The following is a 15559-nucleotide window of genomic DNA, read 5'->3' as shown; positions in this document are numbered from 1 at the left end:
ATTTTATACCTAGTATTTCAATAATTTCAATGTAGATATTAATTTAGGTTATTGTTTATGGTAATGACAGTCAAAATTTAGTAAGTGAAGCTACTGATTTCTGTCATTTCCTGGTACATTTTAATCAAATTTTATGGCTTGAAGAAATCATCCTAATGGTACATTTAGTAATCACTTCTGAGCATACTCTTTTATGTACTTTTGAAAAGTTCTACCCTAACACATTCGATTTTTTTGGTAAACTGTTAAGTTACTAACTTATTTCTATTGCTCTTTATAAGAAATAAATCCATATTTCATAAAATTATAAATTATATGAAGTTTATAACAAACTGTTTCATAGGATAGCTTCAATAAACTTTAAGAATAGTTTTGCTGTTTTATTTCAACTTTTTTTTTTGGGGGGTACTAGGGATTGAACCTGGGGTGCTTTACAACTGAGATACATTTCCAGCCCCTTTTTATTTTTCATTTTGAGAAAAGGCCTCGCTACGTTGCGTACAGCCTGGCTAAATTGCTGAGGCTGGTCTTGAACTTGCAATTCTCTTGCCTAAGCCTCCGAAGTACTGGGATTAAAGGCATGTGCCACTACACCCAGCTTCAGCATAGGTTTCACTTTGCTTTCACCCCAATATTTCACTTCAGCTGTTTTGCAATGAAGTAGAGAATATCAGATTTCCATGATTAACATTTCAGACACTTTAAAGATGCTTTTAGAAAGCTTAAAAATAATTCATTTAAACAGTTACTTGTGAATTATGAGAAGTACAAAAGAAAATGTTCCAGGTTAAGAAACTGTAGAAAAGAGAAACCACTCATTTTGAACTTTGAACCTCCAAAATTATGAGCTAAATGAACTCCTTTTTCTTTATCAGTAGCCTGCCACAGGTATTTCATTATAATGATGCAAAGCTGACTAATACAGAATTGTAACAATCAGTTTAAATAATAAAAATGCCATGAAACATGCATTTCAAACATTCTATTTTGCTCTAATAGATATTTAGAAACCATGAATGATTTATCTCTGAAAGGACAAAAGAAAATAGAAATGGTGGTTGTCTTCAGAGAGAAAAAAAGAGAATGAAATTTAAGAGGGAATAAAACTTATTTTCACCATATAAACTTTTTTATCTTTTGAAATTGGTAGGGCGATAATGGGAAGGAACCCATCTAATTTTTTTTTTTTTTTTGAGAGAGAGAGAGAGAGAGAGAGAATTTTTTTTAATATTTATTTTTTAGTTCTTGGCGGACACAACATCTTTGTATGTGGTGCAGAGGATCGAACCCGGGCCGCACGCATGCCAGGCAAGCGCGATACCACTTGAGCCACATCCCCAGCCCCCCATCTGACTTTTTATTAAATATTCTACTATGGAGAGAAACATGCCACTGGTAATTTGAAAAACAGAGGTTTGCATTCTGAAAAGTCATAAACTATTTTACAAGCAATAAAAATCCAGGATGCTTTGAAATTTGGTCCACTAATGGGTTAAAATGGGTAAGGCAGGGCTGGGGTTGTGGCTCTAGGGTAGATCGCTTGCCTAGCACATGTAAGGCCCTGGGTTCAATCCTCAGCACCACATAAAAGTAAAATAAAGATATTGTGTCCATCTACAACTAAAAAATATTTAAAAATGGGTAAGGCAAAAAAACTTTTGAAAGAAGCTCTCATCAGACTATTTAAAAATATACATTGCAACACAATTAGCCATAACATTTAGGTGAAGTTATTAAAAACTAATTTTAGTAAATAAATAGAAAAAATAGTACTAGGAAATGGGTTAGCTCATATCAACTAAATGGTTCTTAGTACATGCCTGTTATTAAAATTCTGAAACTCAACCTGTTAGTAATGAAGACTTAATAAAAGCATCATACAAAGGAGGTACTTTTCTTTGCACTGAGGCATATAAGAGAAATATAAAATTTGGTCTCAAGTCCTCAAGGACATAATCAAGTTAAAAAGAAAAGAGTTAACACTCAATATCATAAATAAGGCAGAAAATTAGATACAAATTATGTTAGGTTATATGTGATATAGAAATTAAGAGAAGGGTGCAAAGGGAACATGATTAAAATGGTACTTGAAATGCAATACTAGAAAGCTAAGCACAGTGGCAGCATTTGTAGTCTCCATTACTCAGGAGGCTGAGGTGGAATGCTCACTTAAGTCGAGGAAATTTGAGATCAGTCTGAGTACCAGTGAGAGCCTGTTTCTAAAACAAAAGTATAACTAGTGAACTTAAAAGGGGTTACAAAACTGGAGGTCATAGAAGGTTGGTCGACAATCAAAGTATCTCCCTGATGCACAAAGAGTAGTTTCATAGCTTTTCCATAAGTTAATGTCATAAAATAACCCAAACTTCTTCAGAGACACAAAGACATTTTACTTCTAATCAACAATTGGGGAAATGAGTTCCCTAAGGTCATTTTCCTCTGAGAATGAGATAGAGACAGATGGAGAACACATGTTAGTTTAGGACTGGAGAGAAAGAGACACAGTACATGGAGATATAGAAGCCCAACCCCAAGACCATAAAAGAAAAGGAGTTTAAAAAGCATATTACACATTATAGTAAAATTTTTATTTGGAAAAATATTTTTCATATAAAAATATTAAATGAGGGCATAAATTTTTATTTTTGTCTACAGACCCTTAAATATATATTTAATATGATGCCAGGCATTGCGATTAACATTAGGAATACAGTTGTAAAACAAATTCTGTCCCTGCCCTCTAAGAACTCAGAATATAGTGAGTAAAGACAATATTAGAAAGCCAAAAAATCATTGTAGATTTATTACATTTTCCTAGAATTTTTTAAATACTAGAAATATAAAAAGAGCTATAGGAAAATACAAAATATAACATCATCAATTGGTGGGTATTTGTGTACACAAAGGCCTGCTCAAGAAGTACCTGGAAGAACATTAGATTGAGGGTGTTTTAGATAGTTTTTCCTTCAGGGTCAAGGTTAAGTAGGGGCTACTCATCAGACAGGTGTTTAGGGGAGTTATGTTTTATATCTCCAACTTTGATATAAAAATATTTTAAATACTTTGGCTCTAAGGGTGAATGAAGCACAGCTTTTATATTCAACTTTACCATCCATGTCTCTAGCACCTTGCATAATTCTTAGGATACAACAGCAAATCAATTTTTTACATACTGAAGAGTAAACAAATGTTACTCAAGAAAATACAAAATGGTACAACCAATGTGGAAAATGGTAATGGTATGGTTACTTCTCAAAAAATTAGAATTACTATTTAATCCATAATTCCATTTATAGATATATATTCAAAAGAATTGAAAGCCAAGACTTAGATATTTGTGCATTCAGGTTCATAGCAGTATTATTCACAAGAGCCAAAAGGTAGAAGTGACCTGTGTGTTCCTGGACAGATAAATGGATAAACAATATGTTTTATAGAAATACAATGGCATTTCACTCAGACTTTAAAAGGTATAAAATCCTAATACATGCTACAACATGGATAAACCTTAAGTATATTATGCTAAATAAAATAAGCCAGACACAAAATATAAATATTTTATGGTTCCACTTACATGAGGTTTCCAAAATTGTCGAATTCATTGAGACAGAAACAGAATAGTGATTACAGGGGTTAGGAGGAGAAGAGAATGGAAAATTATTGTTTAATGCATACAGAATTCCACTTTGGGATAAAAAAAAATGTTCTAGAGACAGATGATGGTGATGGTTATACAACAATGCAAGTGTGCTTAATACCACTGAACTAAGCATTTAAAAATGGTTAGAATGGTAATTTTTATGTAATACGTATTTTATCAGAACTTTTAAAAGGTTACGAATTATGAATGAATGATACTGAAGAGATGGAATTAAACACAGCACATGACTGAAACTATCACATAATGGAAGAGAGCTTGGCAAGGTAATACTTAATATGGGGATGATCTTTTCTCTCAATATTTTTACTGATTCTATTCTGTCTCTGGGAGATAAAAAAAATAAGTAAAGAACAGTCCTATGAGCATTGATTTGAAATATTTTATTGAATAAATAAATAAAATTATGAACTGCCAACACTACTTAAAACAATGGCCCTTTTGATATAAATTAATGGTAAAAGATGGTATCGTGCAATTGAACAAACTATATAAAAATTTTAAAAAGACATGTCCCAATTACATGCTGCCTAGAAGAAACTAACTTCAAATAAAATTATGTAGAGAGGTTGAACGTAAAAGTGGAGGAAAAGATATACAGTACAAATATTAATGAACAGAAAGCAGGATTGGCTATATTAATATTTGGTAAAGGAGATTTAAAAAATTATGAAAGCCAGCTTAATAAAGAGTATCTATAAAAATCTACAGCAAATATTCCACTGAAAAGTGAAAGACCAAATGCATTCTCCCTAAGACTGAAAAGCTAGGGTGTTTTTCTCACCACTTTGACACAGTGTTACAAGTTCTAGATACTGAAACAAGGCAGAAAACAAGTGAAAAGCATACAAATAAAAAAGGAAGAAATAAAAACTGTTTCTATTTGCAGATAATGTAGTTGTCAGCATAGAAAATCCTAGGAATCTTTCTTTTTTAAAAGTCCTCCTAGAACTAACAAGTTCATCAATGTCACAGAATATAAAATAACATATAAAAATCAATTGTATTTCTATGAATTAGTAATAAATAAGTGGACACCAAAACTGAAAATATAATACCAGCTGTTCAAAAAATGTAACTATTTATTGCTATTCTTATATAAAATGGGCTGGATGTCACCATAGGTTCCTTTTTAGAAACTGGTAGAACATACTATAAGTAGAAACAAAATGTGTTTTGTTTTTTTTTTTAAATCACCCATTTGATGAAGTCACCGAAGAAGCTCACAACTATTTTGGTAAAGCATACAAATACTATTTATTTAAATGTTTTTTAGATCAATTCCATCTATTTCACCATAATTTTTAATTGTAAAACAAACTTTCAAAAGTTACTGCTATTCAAAGCCTCTACTATAAAAAAAAAAAAAAAGTAGATCTAAGATAGGTATATAGAGTTTTCCCAAACCAAACTCCTTTGAAGATAAATCACTGCCTATCCTAGCTGGTCTTGTGTTCCACTGCTTTTATAGTGTCATACAACTCTAAAATAAGACATTCAGTTTCACTGTAAATATTTTATCATTGGTACCAAATCAAAGTAAATGATTCTGCTTATACTGTTATTAACCTATTTTTAGAAATATAAATTTAAAGAAATTTGATAAAGAGACATTTCTTAGGAAGTAAACTACTTTTATTAAAAAATAGCATTAATACATTATGTTCAAATTTAAGATATCAATATTTATTTGATAAAAACAAAATATTAATGTGGCACCTTAAATCTTTTTTAAAATAGAAGACCCTGTGTCAGTTCTTCTTTTTTTCCATTTATTTTTGCCTTAACTTGCATTTCTGGAGGGGCCCAACCATTCTAAGATAGAGCCCTCTTTCTTCTGCCCTCCACTTATTCACACATCATGTGATGTCTCTATAAACCCTGCAAAAGGTTATTTCACTCCGAATGAAAACCAAAGACCTCACAGTAATGACTAAGACTCCTGGGTTTACTTCTCTAATCTCATTTTTTTCCATTCTCTCTGATTACTTAGTCTTCCCTAGCCATTCCGTCTTCTGTTTACAACATTAAGCACATTCTGATTTTAGGGCTTTGTACTGGCTGGTCCTTCTGCCTGGAACATGTATTTCCAAAATTACATATGGCGAAGCCCTTTACCTACTTTTAAGTTTGTGCAAACATGTCATCTTCTCAATTAGGCCTATACTAGGACCTACCTTCTTAAAATGATAAAATTCTTCACATGCACATCTGACTCATCTCCTTATTCTACTCTATTTTAAAGCACTTGTCACCTTCTAACATACTGTTATCATTCATACACTTCCATATTTATTGAGGTTTTTCCCCCCACTGCTTGACCTCCATCCAGGCAAGGCAAGGATTTCTGTCTTTTAAACTCAAAAATAAGAAACAACACCTGGTATTCAATAAATATTTATTGAAAAATCCATGAATGAATAAAACAGACATGTCAAATTAATTTTAACTAATCTTAGTAATACACTGAAAAATAAAATATTAGAAAGAAAATAAATTTTCACAAATCTTCATGCCTATGTATATGCAGTTCCATTCTATACAGAGTACCTCCACTTCTTCAGTCTAATTCCCTTTTCCCTGTTCATACATATGATTTGCCAAAATCCAACTTGATTTCCAAAAATAAAGTAGGTCTTTCAAAAAATCATCTTTGTTCTCTTTAAACACAAGTGCTCCTCCTATGTACACTTCATGTACATCTATTAACTTTTTCCCATAGCCTCTTTATCTGTGTTATAATGACTACTTGTATTTCTGATTCCCACACCAAAATATGAATTCCTTGAAAACAAAAACCATTTTTATTTGCTTTTTTCTCACTGATATATAACTTACAACACAATACAGGGACTCAATGGATGTTCTGTGTATAAATAAACCAGTTTTTTAAATCTACTAAAGTGAATAAACGATGAACCACAGAAATTTACCTTCTACTTGTTTCCTCAGCTTTTCAATTTCTTCTTTTAAGGTTTTTATTTCTAAATCCTTGCTTGCTGTTAGTGGACCATCAACAGTTGAATACTGTAGAGCTTGGACGGTCTGTGTTGACTCTTAAAAAAAAGAAAAGAAAATTATCAAAGTACTTTAAATTTTAAAAACTAATATTAACAGTTTTGTAGAAAATTCTTTACATAATTTTATAGACCAGAACATCTATCCATTCAAAAAGAGCATTATGTCATAAAAATTAAGTCATAAAATTGCATATCTTTAAATTATTCATATATGTATAATATATATTTATATATGAATCTACCTTCTAATACATGAGATTTTTCATTTTAAGTACTCGTGTACTCTTGGTGTACTCTGCCAGTGAATCAACTATTTATTCACTCTGTACTAAAAGAGCATTAGCATGTGATAATTCAAAAGGATCATCTGTCAGATGATACATGAACAACTGATCTGGTGTACAAAAGATTCAAACATGCTATTATATCATCTATGGAAGTGCTAGCCTTCCAAATTTCATGTATGAAAGTTGAGGCCCATCTATAGATGACTTTGGTTCTCCAATTTAGTTGAAATAGATTTATTAATTTATCCTACAGTTCTAATCAGAAGATGCAAGGAACTGAAGAAACATTAACTCTATTGAGGCTTATTCCCAGATATCATCAAAAGATAGGGGAAATAAAAAAAAACTTTAAAACTATTTTATGTCAGAAATGAAACCACCCTTTGTTCTAAAATAGGTTTCTGCTACATAGGGAAAGGTTCCCAAAAGGTAAGTCTCGCCCTTATCAAACTCTCTGTGGGTTAGTGTAAATCATTACTATCTGTTTTGTATTTAATACATACAGTTAAAGATACATATATATATATAACATGATATATATATATACACACACACATATATATAATGATTTTGTTGGTCAATGATGTATGGTTATCAAAGTATTTGTTAACTTGAATTAAAGTATAAGATATATTGTGCATCTCTCAAAATTTATGTCCAATAATTATTTCTTACATATTTCTTTTTATTTGGGTTCAAAATATACTACAAATTGATTCTTTTTGTATTTATTTTAAAATAATACCCACTGTTTTTAATATTTTTAAGGCATCTAAATTAGGAGTAGAAAATGAGCTTGCAAAATACCCAATGGACATTAAGGCAAGTTAATTTTCCTTCTATACACCGCCTGCTTCAGCATATGGATAGAGTAGGCATCCTTGCTCCTGTCCCTCCTTAAATCTCCTGGATCTGCTAAATGGATCTAGAAAATAGATCTAGCCATTTTCTATTTATTACAGCTATTCACATATCTGTCCTATATTCTTGGAGTCTCAGAAAGAAAGACTAAATAGGGCAAAAGAAATTATCTAGAGATTATGGTTTAGAATTTTCTAAAACTGATATAAGACATCAATCAGGATTGTAGAAGCTCAGTGAATTCCAAACAGGATTTTATATTAATATAAAGAATGGTATGCTTAGACACATTATCCTCAAACTGTTTGAAACTAACACTAAGAACAAGCTGCCAAAGGAGCAAAATGAAAAATTATATTCAAGAGATGAAGATTAACAGCTAACTTCTTAAGAAATATAATTAAGTTAGAAAACAATGGAATAATAACTACAGAGTTCTGGAAGAAAAAACTGCCAAGCTAGAAATCTAAAACAGCAAAAATATATTTCAAAAATGATGACAAAACTAAGAACACTTTTAAACAAATAAAATCTTAAAAAAGAATTTGTCACAACACACATTATTTAAAAAAATACAATAGGAAGTTTTTCAGGCTGAAGAAAAATTATGCTGGAAAGAAACATTGATCACTAAGCTTAACATTTTTCCTTGATATTCCTATTAGTGATGTATGAACAGTAAATATATGAAGATACTCAATGTCATCATTCATTAGGAAAATTAAAATTAAAATTAGAAGACACCATCATACAGAACAGATATGAGTGGAAAAAGCTGACAGAAACCAGTTCCGGAGGTAGGGATTAAAGGAAGTGAAATTCGTATGTTCGTGAAACCATGCACTGATATAACCACTTTGGAAAACTTTTTGACAATATCTTCCATAGCTGAAAACTCTCTTCCCCAAAACCAAGAAGTTCTACAGGTGTATATCCAAGAGAAATATGTATATACGACCACCAAAAGAAATATATAAGAATATGCACAAGAACTTTACTCATAATAGTCAATTTTTGAAAATTACCCAAATGTCTACTACCAATATATTGGATAAATAAATTTTTACTATTTACACATAAAGAATGCTAAACAATCGAGTAAAATAAAGAATAAACTATTGAAATGTAGAAAACATGAATGAATCTCAAAAATCAACACATTAAATGGAAGAAGACAGATACAAAAGAGAACTACATACTACATAATTTCACTTATATAAAGTTCAAGAACAAGTAAAATTTAATGAATGGTGAAAGAAATTAGAACAGTGATTACTTCAGAGTGGTAGGACACAAACTGAGACAGGGACTGAAAGGGGACTTTTTGCTATGCTGGAAACATTCTACATACCAACGTGGGTGAAGGTTATAGGAGTCCACATGTACATAAACATTCATTGTTCATACACATAAAAGCAAAATGTGTACATTATTATATGTATATCACCATATTAAATAATCAATAAACAAAAAAATCTTGAGTCACAAGGGGGAAGTAATTCACATGCAAAGATTTTAGTATATATTAAAAAACGGAAAACAGTTGGTGCTAGTGGTGTCTGTAATCTTTTCTCTAACAGACCTCTAAAACAATGATAGTAAAATTTTATAATTATAAAAAACTTTGGTACTCTCTTAGGAGTTATAAAGTTCTTGATTATTTGTTCATACATACATTTCTTTATTCACAAAGTATATAAACTAAATTGTATGTTACATCCTTCATTTTAGAGAAAATAAATCTGAAAAGATAGAAAATGCACTTTGAGAGTGAATTATAAATAGGATGGTCAGGAAAGACATCATGGGCAACCTCAGTCAAGTAGAGAGGAGCTTTGAGTAGAGAGGTAAGCCATTATATCAAAGCAAGGCCATAAGGGCAATAGCTAATGCAAAAGTCCTAATGTCAGGGATCTACCTGGCTTATGGTTGGGGGGACAAAAACAGCAAGGAGCCAGAATGGCTTGAAATTATAAGGGAAAGAATACTAAGAAATGATTTCAGAAAGGAAATAAGAAGCCAGATCATACATGGTCTTAGGCCATTAAAATGAATTTGGTTATTATTGTGAATAAGAAGGAAAGCCATTAGGACTGGGGAAAATTCAGGGAAATAAAATGATCTAAATTGCATTTTGATAGGATTACTTAGCTGTTATGTTGAAAATAACTGTGGAAAAGCATATAGGGGTGTTTAAAAAAGGGAGAGCAGTGAGATATTGAAAGACAGAGAGAGAGAGAGAGAGAGGAAGAGATAGATATGATATGATGTGGTTTAAAGCATGGTCAAGAAACCCTACCCCACAGTGAGTGATAATCAGATTTTTGGGTTTGATACCCAGTATGGCAAAAACAAAGTAAAAAAGATTCTGAATCTATTACAACAGCAAAGCTAACCTGATATGCTGATAAATCAGATGTAGGAATTGAGAGACAGGGAGTAAGGTTTTCTCTTCTGAAAACTGAAAACATGTTATAGTCTAGCATACTCTAACATTCAAAGGTCAAACTGAAGGAGCAATCAGCAAAGGAGAATGAGGACACCTTCTAAGGAAAAACAAAACCAACTGGATAAAGTGCCCTAGAAGTCAAAAAAGGAAAGTGTTTTCTAAGGAAAAAATGCTTAATTGGGTCAAATGCTGCTGACAGGTAAAAAGATAAGAACTGAAAAACAGTCACCAGATTTTGCAAGACAGGGCAGGGAAACAGGCTAAGGCACAAAAGGATTATTGGGCAGGATTAAGAGCTCACTTGAGACTAGTGTTCATGAATATGAAGTGATAGCAGTCAGTATGTTGTATTTTAAGAAAGATACCTTGAGCTCCACACACGTAGTTGCAAAGCTGCATTTAAAAAGCAGTTTGACAAACAGAAAGGAGAACAACAGATTTGAAGGCAGATATAAGAGTATGATTACCACAGATCATAGAATGAAAAAAGAAGGTATAAGATAAATAGTGAAATGATGATTGTAGGATGACACAGAATTGCTGATAACAGTGGAACTGAATAAATGTTGGAGGTAAGGCACCAGAGAGAATTCATTAGAAAATTACAAGGAGGAGATAATGGAGGAGTTGCTTAAAACTGAGATTAATAAAATTACTGTAATTGTGGAAAATATCTTGCCAGTATCAGACAAAGCAAATAAAGTAGGGTGAAGATTCAAGATTCTTACAAGTGAAGAATTAGGAAACTAAGAATCTTAGAAGTTTTACCTATATATATTTTTAAATCACCAATCATTGAAATAGGAATAATGATATAAACAGTGACAGTAGGACAAGAGCTAGAATTCTTTAAGGATTAAGAAAAAAATGATATGAAAAGTCATTAAAGTGTTATAAAGGCAAGAAGGGTCCTCATTCCTCTCTTCACAGAGGTATTTATTCTCACATATTTTACACACTTATATACCACACCCATGGAAGACATACTATTTTCTTGTTGTTTACCGTTAACTGTATGATTTTACATAAATGATATTATACTGTGTTCTTTATATATTTCTACAACTTGAATTTTTATCACTTAAAAGATTTTCTTTTGAAGATAAAACAACCACTTGTAATAGCTCCTGACACTGTGGACCCAATTTTAACAGGGAAAACATTATCCTTAAATATATATACCTTGAAGCTTTCTACTAAGTTCAAGTTTTTCCTGTTCAAGACGCTTAATTCTTCTCTCATAAGCTTCTGTTGCTAAGTTGTTATCAAGAGTCCTCTGGACATTAACATCGAGATCCAGTGAGGTGGGACCAGCTGTGACTCTTAAACAGCTCCGATCAGAAAGAACACTGAAGGGAAAAAATATATATGTGGGTTCACACTGCAATAAAAAGTCTGAAAAAATTACCTTTTGAAATTTAACACATGGATTTGAATATCTATAGAATTTTTTTAAATAAAATTACCATAAGACACTGTTAAAAGTATTTTTTGAATGAAAACTTAAATCCACCAAATGGTTCTATAGTTTAAAAAGCACAAATTTTTATAAAATTAAATTTGGTGAAGGATTAGTGGTTTGACCACAGTTAAGTATAATAGCAGTCAAAACTAACAACCATAGTGCTCTTTACCAGAATTTGAAATCTAAAATTCAAAAGGTGCTTTCCTTGATTCAATAGAAGTTAATTAAAAATAATAGAGGTGATAGACATTCAGCAGTAAAGAAAATAAATAGAAATCTTTGTCAATGTAGAGCTAAAATTTTGTTACAGGAACAGAAAGAAGATAAATAAATAATATATTCCATATACATTAAAGTGTTAAATGCTAAAAAGAAAACATGAAGCAGGGAAATGAGAAATGAAGTCTTGAGGCAGAAGAGATAAAGGTTTAGATGAAGGGATCAGAAAAGCTACTCTTGTGACAACAACTATGAGAAAAGCTAAGTAAGTGTAGGAGGCCAGCAAAAGGTATATTAGAAGGAAGAGCATTCGGGCAACTGGAATAAGAATGCAAGGCTCCTGGGTCAGAAAACAGTTCTATGTGGATAGAATAGAGTAGAATAAGGAGAAGAACAGAAGGAAATAAAATCAGGAAAAATAAAAGAGAGTCAGTTATATAGGGCCTAGTAAGAACTTTGGTTTAGCTGTAAAGATACAAAGTCACTGAAGTTAAGCAGTGAAGGGGACTGGTCCTGAACAGGGAGTGACATGTTCTGACTTAACTTACAACAGGATATCGGGACAGGTTCAGAGAAATATAACAAAGGAGATTATGAACATATCATGTAGGAGTAAGATAAATTTGAAGTAGAAGAGAGAAAAGAGGTCTCAGCTACAGATGCATAGCCCAAATATCTGGGAAAACAATCAAGAAGAAGTTGGGAAAAAGAAATCCAAAGACTGAGCCCTAGAACATCTGATATTCAGAAATCAGGATGATTAGGAGGAATCAGGTATGGAGACGGAGGAGTACCCAGAAAAGTAAAAAAGAAAATCAGCAAAGTGCTCTAGACGTGAAGAGAAGAAGGTTAGTGATCTGTAGCCGTAGAAAGAAGACGAGACAAAGCAAAATCAGTAACACTAGGAATGAGAAGTGATCACTGGATTTAGCAACAAAAGTCAATGGAAATGTGATAAAAAGCAGTATGCATGAAGTGACAGGGAATAAATCTCTATCTTGGATTCAAGAAAGAACAGAATGAAAAACACAAATAGTCAACAGTCAGAAGTAATTTTGCTATATGTAGAAGAGAGAAAAGGTTGGTAACAAATGGGATCCAGAGATATTTTTTATTTTGCTTTAGGAAGGAAGACGAACAGTGTTTTTATAAACCAAGGGAAATTATCTGCTGATAGAGATGACACATAGGCAAAAATTATGGTATAAAACTGAGCAGTGCACTGTGCTAGACAGTAGAGATAGAACGGGTTGACCTTACTTGCAAGCTATCTATAAAAAGAAAAGCACATAAGAATCCAGAGGTATGCAGGTAGAAAATCTAGTTAAAGTTTGCAGAAGTTGTCTCCTGTTGGTTTCAATCCTCTCAGTGAAACAGAAATCAAGATAATCAGCTGAGAGTGAGAATGATTGAGGTTTGGGAGGCAAATGTTAAATATGAAATTTTTATCCAGGTGAGTGGAAGAGTGAGCACACTAGGGTAAAATAGTACATATGCCAAACAACAACATAGGGCATTTGAATTTGGTGAACTTGAATATATGCCAAACAACAACATAGGGCATTTGAATTTGGTGAACTTGAATTTCTCTCGTCACTCTGAACTACATAGGCAGAGACAGAATTTACTTTTAATAACTGATGTTGACTTAGCAAAGCAAGCATAAAAGAATGAGAGATGGCCAAGGGAACTGAAGTGGCATGTAAGGAGTGATTATACTCATTCTCAGTGGAATCTAAATTGGTTGAGGAGGAACAAGAAGGTATAAAGGCAGTGAGGAATGGGTTAAAGGATGGTAACATCAATAAGCTGAAAATTCTGGTGCTTGACATCTAAAGAATATTATTCAATACCCCATGGTAGGACTCTTTCAATTCCTGATAACAGATTATGAGCTCTCCAGTGGTCCCACTGCTTCCTCTCTAAAATGAGTTAATCTTCTTGTGTATACTATTCATTTTCTATATCTAGCTTTTTCCCAACTGTAGATTAATTCTATTTTTTAAAAAATTACCAAGGCTCTCTCATACATTACATATTTTTTAAAAATCCATGTAAATTGTCCAAATTATATTAACTTTTGAAACTTACCAACTACTAGTATAAGTAAAACCAACAAATGGCAGATGATGACCAGAAAATGCAGTATGTGTTGGTGGAGGCATTGTTTCCTAAAGGAAGGGGAAAAAAATCTGGTGAAAAATAGACAGTCATGACCTGTATGTTGGGCTATAAACATTAACTGTCAATGGAAATATGTGACTATTCCATTTAGGAACACTGGTAATTTTGGCACAGATATTAAGTGATAAAAAAATTTACATCATGAACACTGGTACTATAAAATTATAATAAATGAAAATGAAGACTGAAAATTTGATAGTAACAGTACAGTCATTTACTGATATATTCTTCCTTTGCATTTTTTCTAGATGATACAATTAACTTGTAAACTCAAAAGCAATACTCAGTGTTTTTGCAACCATTCAAGATGTACAGAGCAGAAAAAAATTTAAGCTGCTCTATGCTCAGATTCCTAGCCATGGCTTGAACACCTAAAGTCATTCAAGCTTTCACACTTGTAAACAAACATCCACTACATATATAAACATTTATGTTTCTTACATTTTTGTACCTTTTGTGAGAGATTCCACTGTTTAAATGAGTCCCAAGTACAGCACTGAAGTTCTGTCTAGTATTTCTTTTTTTGGTACTGGGGTTCAACCAGGGACACTTTACCACTGAACTACATCCCCAGCCCTTTTGTTTTGTTTGTTTGTTTGTTTGGTGTGTGGGGGGGGTACATACTGGGATTTAACTGGGACACTCAACCACTGAGCCACATACCTAGCCCTATTTTATATTTTATTTAGAGACAGGGTCTCAGTGATTTGAACTCATGATACTCCTGCTTCAGCCTCCCAAGCACTGGGATTATAGTTGTGTGACATGGCGCCTGGCTTACTTATTTTTTGAGACAAGTCCAGGCTAAATTGATGAAGGTCTCACTAATTTACTCAGACTGGCCTCAAATTTGCAGTCCTCCCACTTCAGCCTCCCAAATTGCTGGGGTTACAGTCAAGTGCCACTGCACTCAGCTCTATCTAGTGAGAAAGCTATAATGTACCTTAACAGACTTAATAACATCTTAAATAAGCTTCATTCAGGCCATGAATTACAGTGTTGCTAAACATAAGTTTAATGCCAATGAATTAACAATATATGAGGAGTCTTTAAACAGCATCACACATAAAACACAATTATGTATTGGTAAGTTCATGAAAAAGTTATGACCACAAAAACCTAAACATGTCTTTCTAAGAGTGATGAATCAATGTTAGCTAATATAGTGTTCACAATAACTTTATAAAATATACTACCATGAATAATTAGAATTAACTGTACCATAAATTTAATTTGGAATGACTCATAATTTCTGTTAACAGTGAATATAATATATAATTCTAATAATAAAATATTGGTGAGGAGCTGGGCAAGGTGGCACATGCCTGTAATTACTGTTACTCATGAGGCTGAGGCAAGAGGATCACAAGTTCAAAGGCCACAGTGAGCAACTCTGCAAGACTACTTCTCAAAAAT

At 32.4% G+C, this 15559-nt stretch overlaps 1 protein-coding gene across 7 annotated transcripts in view; it reads right to left on the bottom strand.

Moving 5' to 3' along the window:
• Positions 1–15559, bottom strand: part of Cdc42bpa (CDC42 binding protein kinase alpha) — a 293703-nt gene that overhangs the window by 133833 nt on the left and 144311 nt on the right. For all 7 annotated transcript variants that reach the window (XM_026405769.2, XM_026405772.2, XM_026405770.2 and 4 more), the window contains exons 9-11: positions 14051–14130; positions 11458–11624; positions 6592–6714 (exon numbers count right to left, since the gene is read on the bottom strand). In XM_026405769.2, coding sequence (XP_026261554.1) covers positions 6592–6714; positions 11458–11624; positions 14051–14130 — 370 coding nt within the window. The remainder of the gene's footprint in view (positions 1–6591; positions 6715–11457; positions 11625–14050; positions 14131–15559) is intronic.

The sequence above is a fragment of the Urocitellus parryii genome, chromosome 9, assembly GCF_045843805.1.
Source record: "Urocitellus parryii isolate mUroPar1 chromosome 9, mUroPar1.hap1, whole genome shotgun sequence".
Classification (NCBI taxonomy): Eukaryota; Metazoa; Chordata; class Mammalia; order Rodentia; family Sciuridae; genus Urocitellus; species Urocitellus parryii.
Note: the sequence above shows the minus strand (reverse complement) of the source record. Positions and strands in the feature narration are given on the sequence as shown.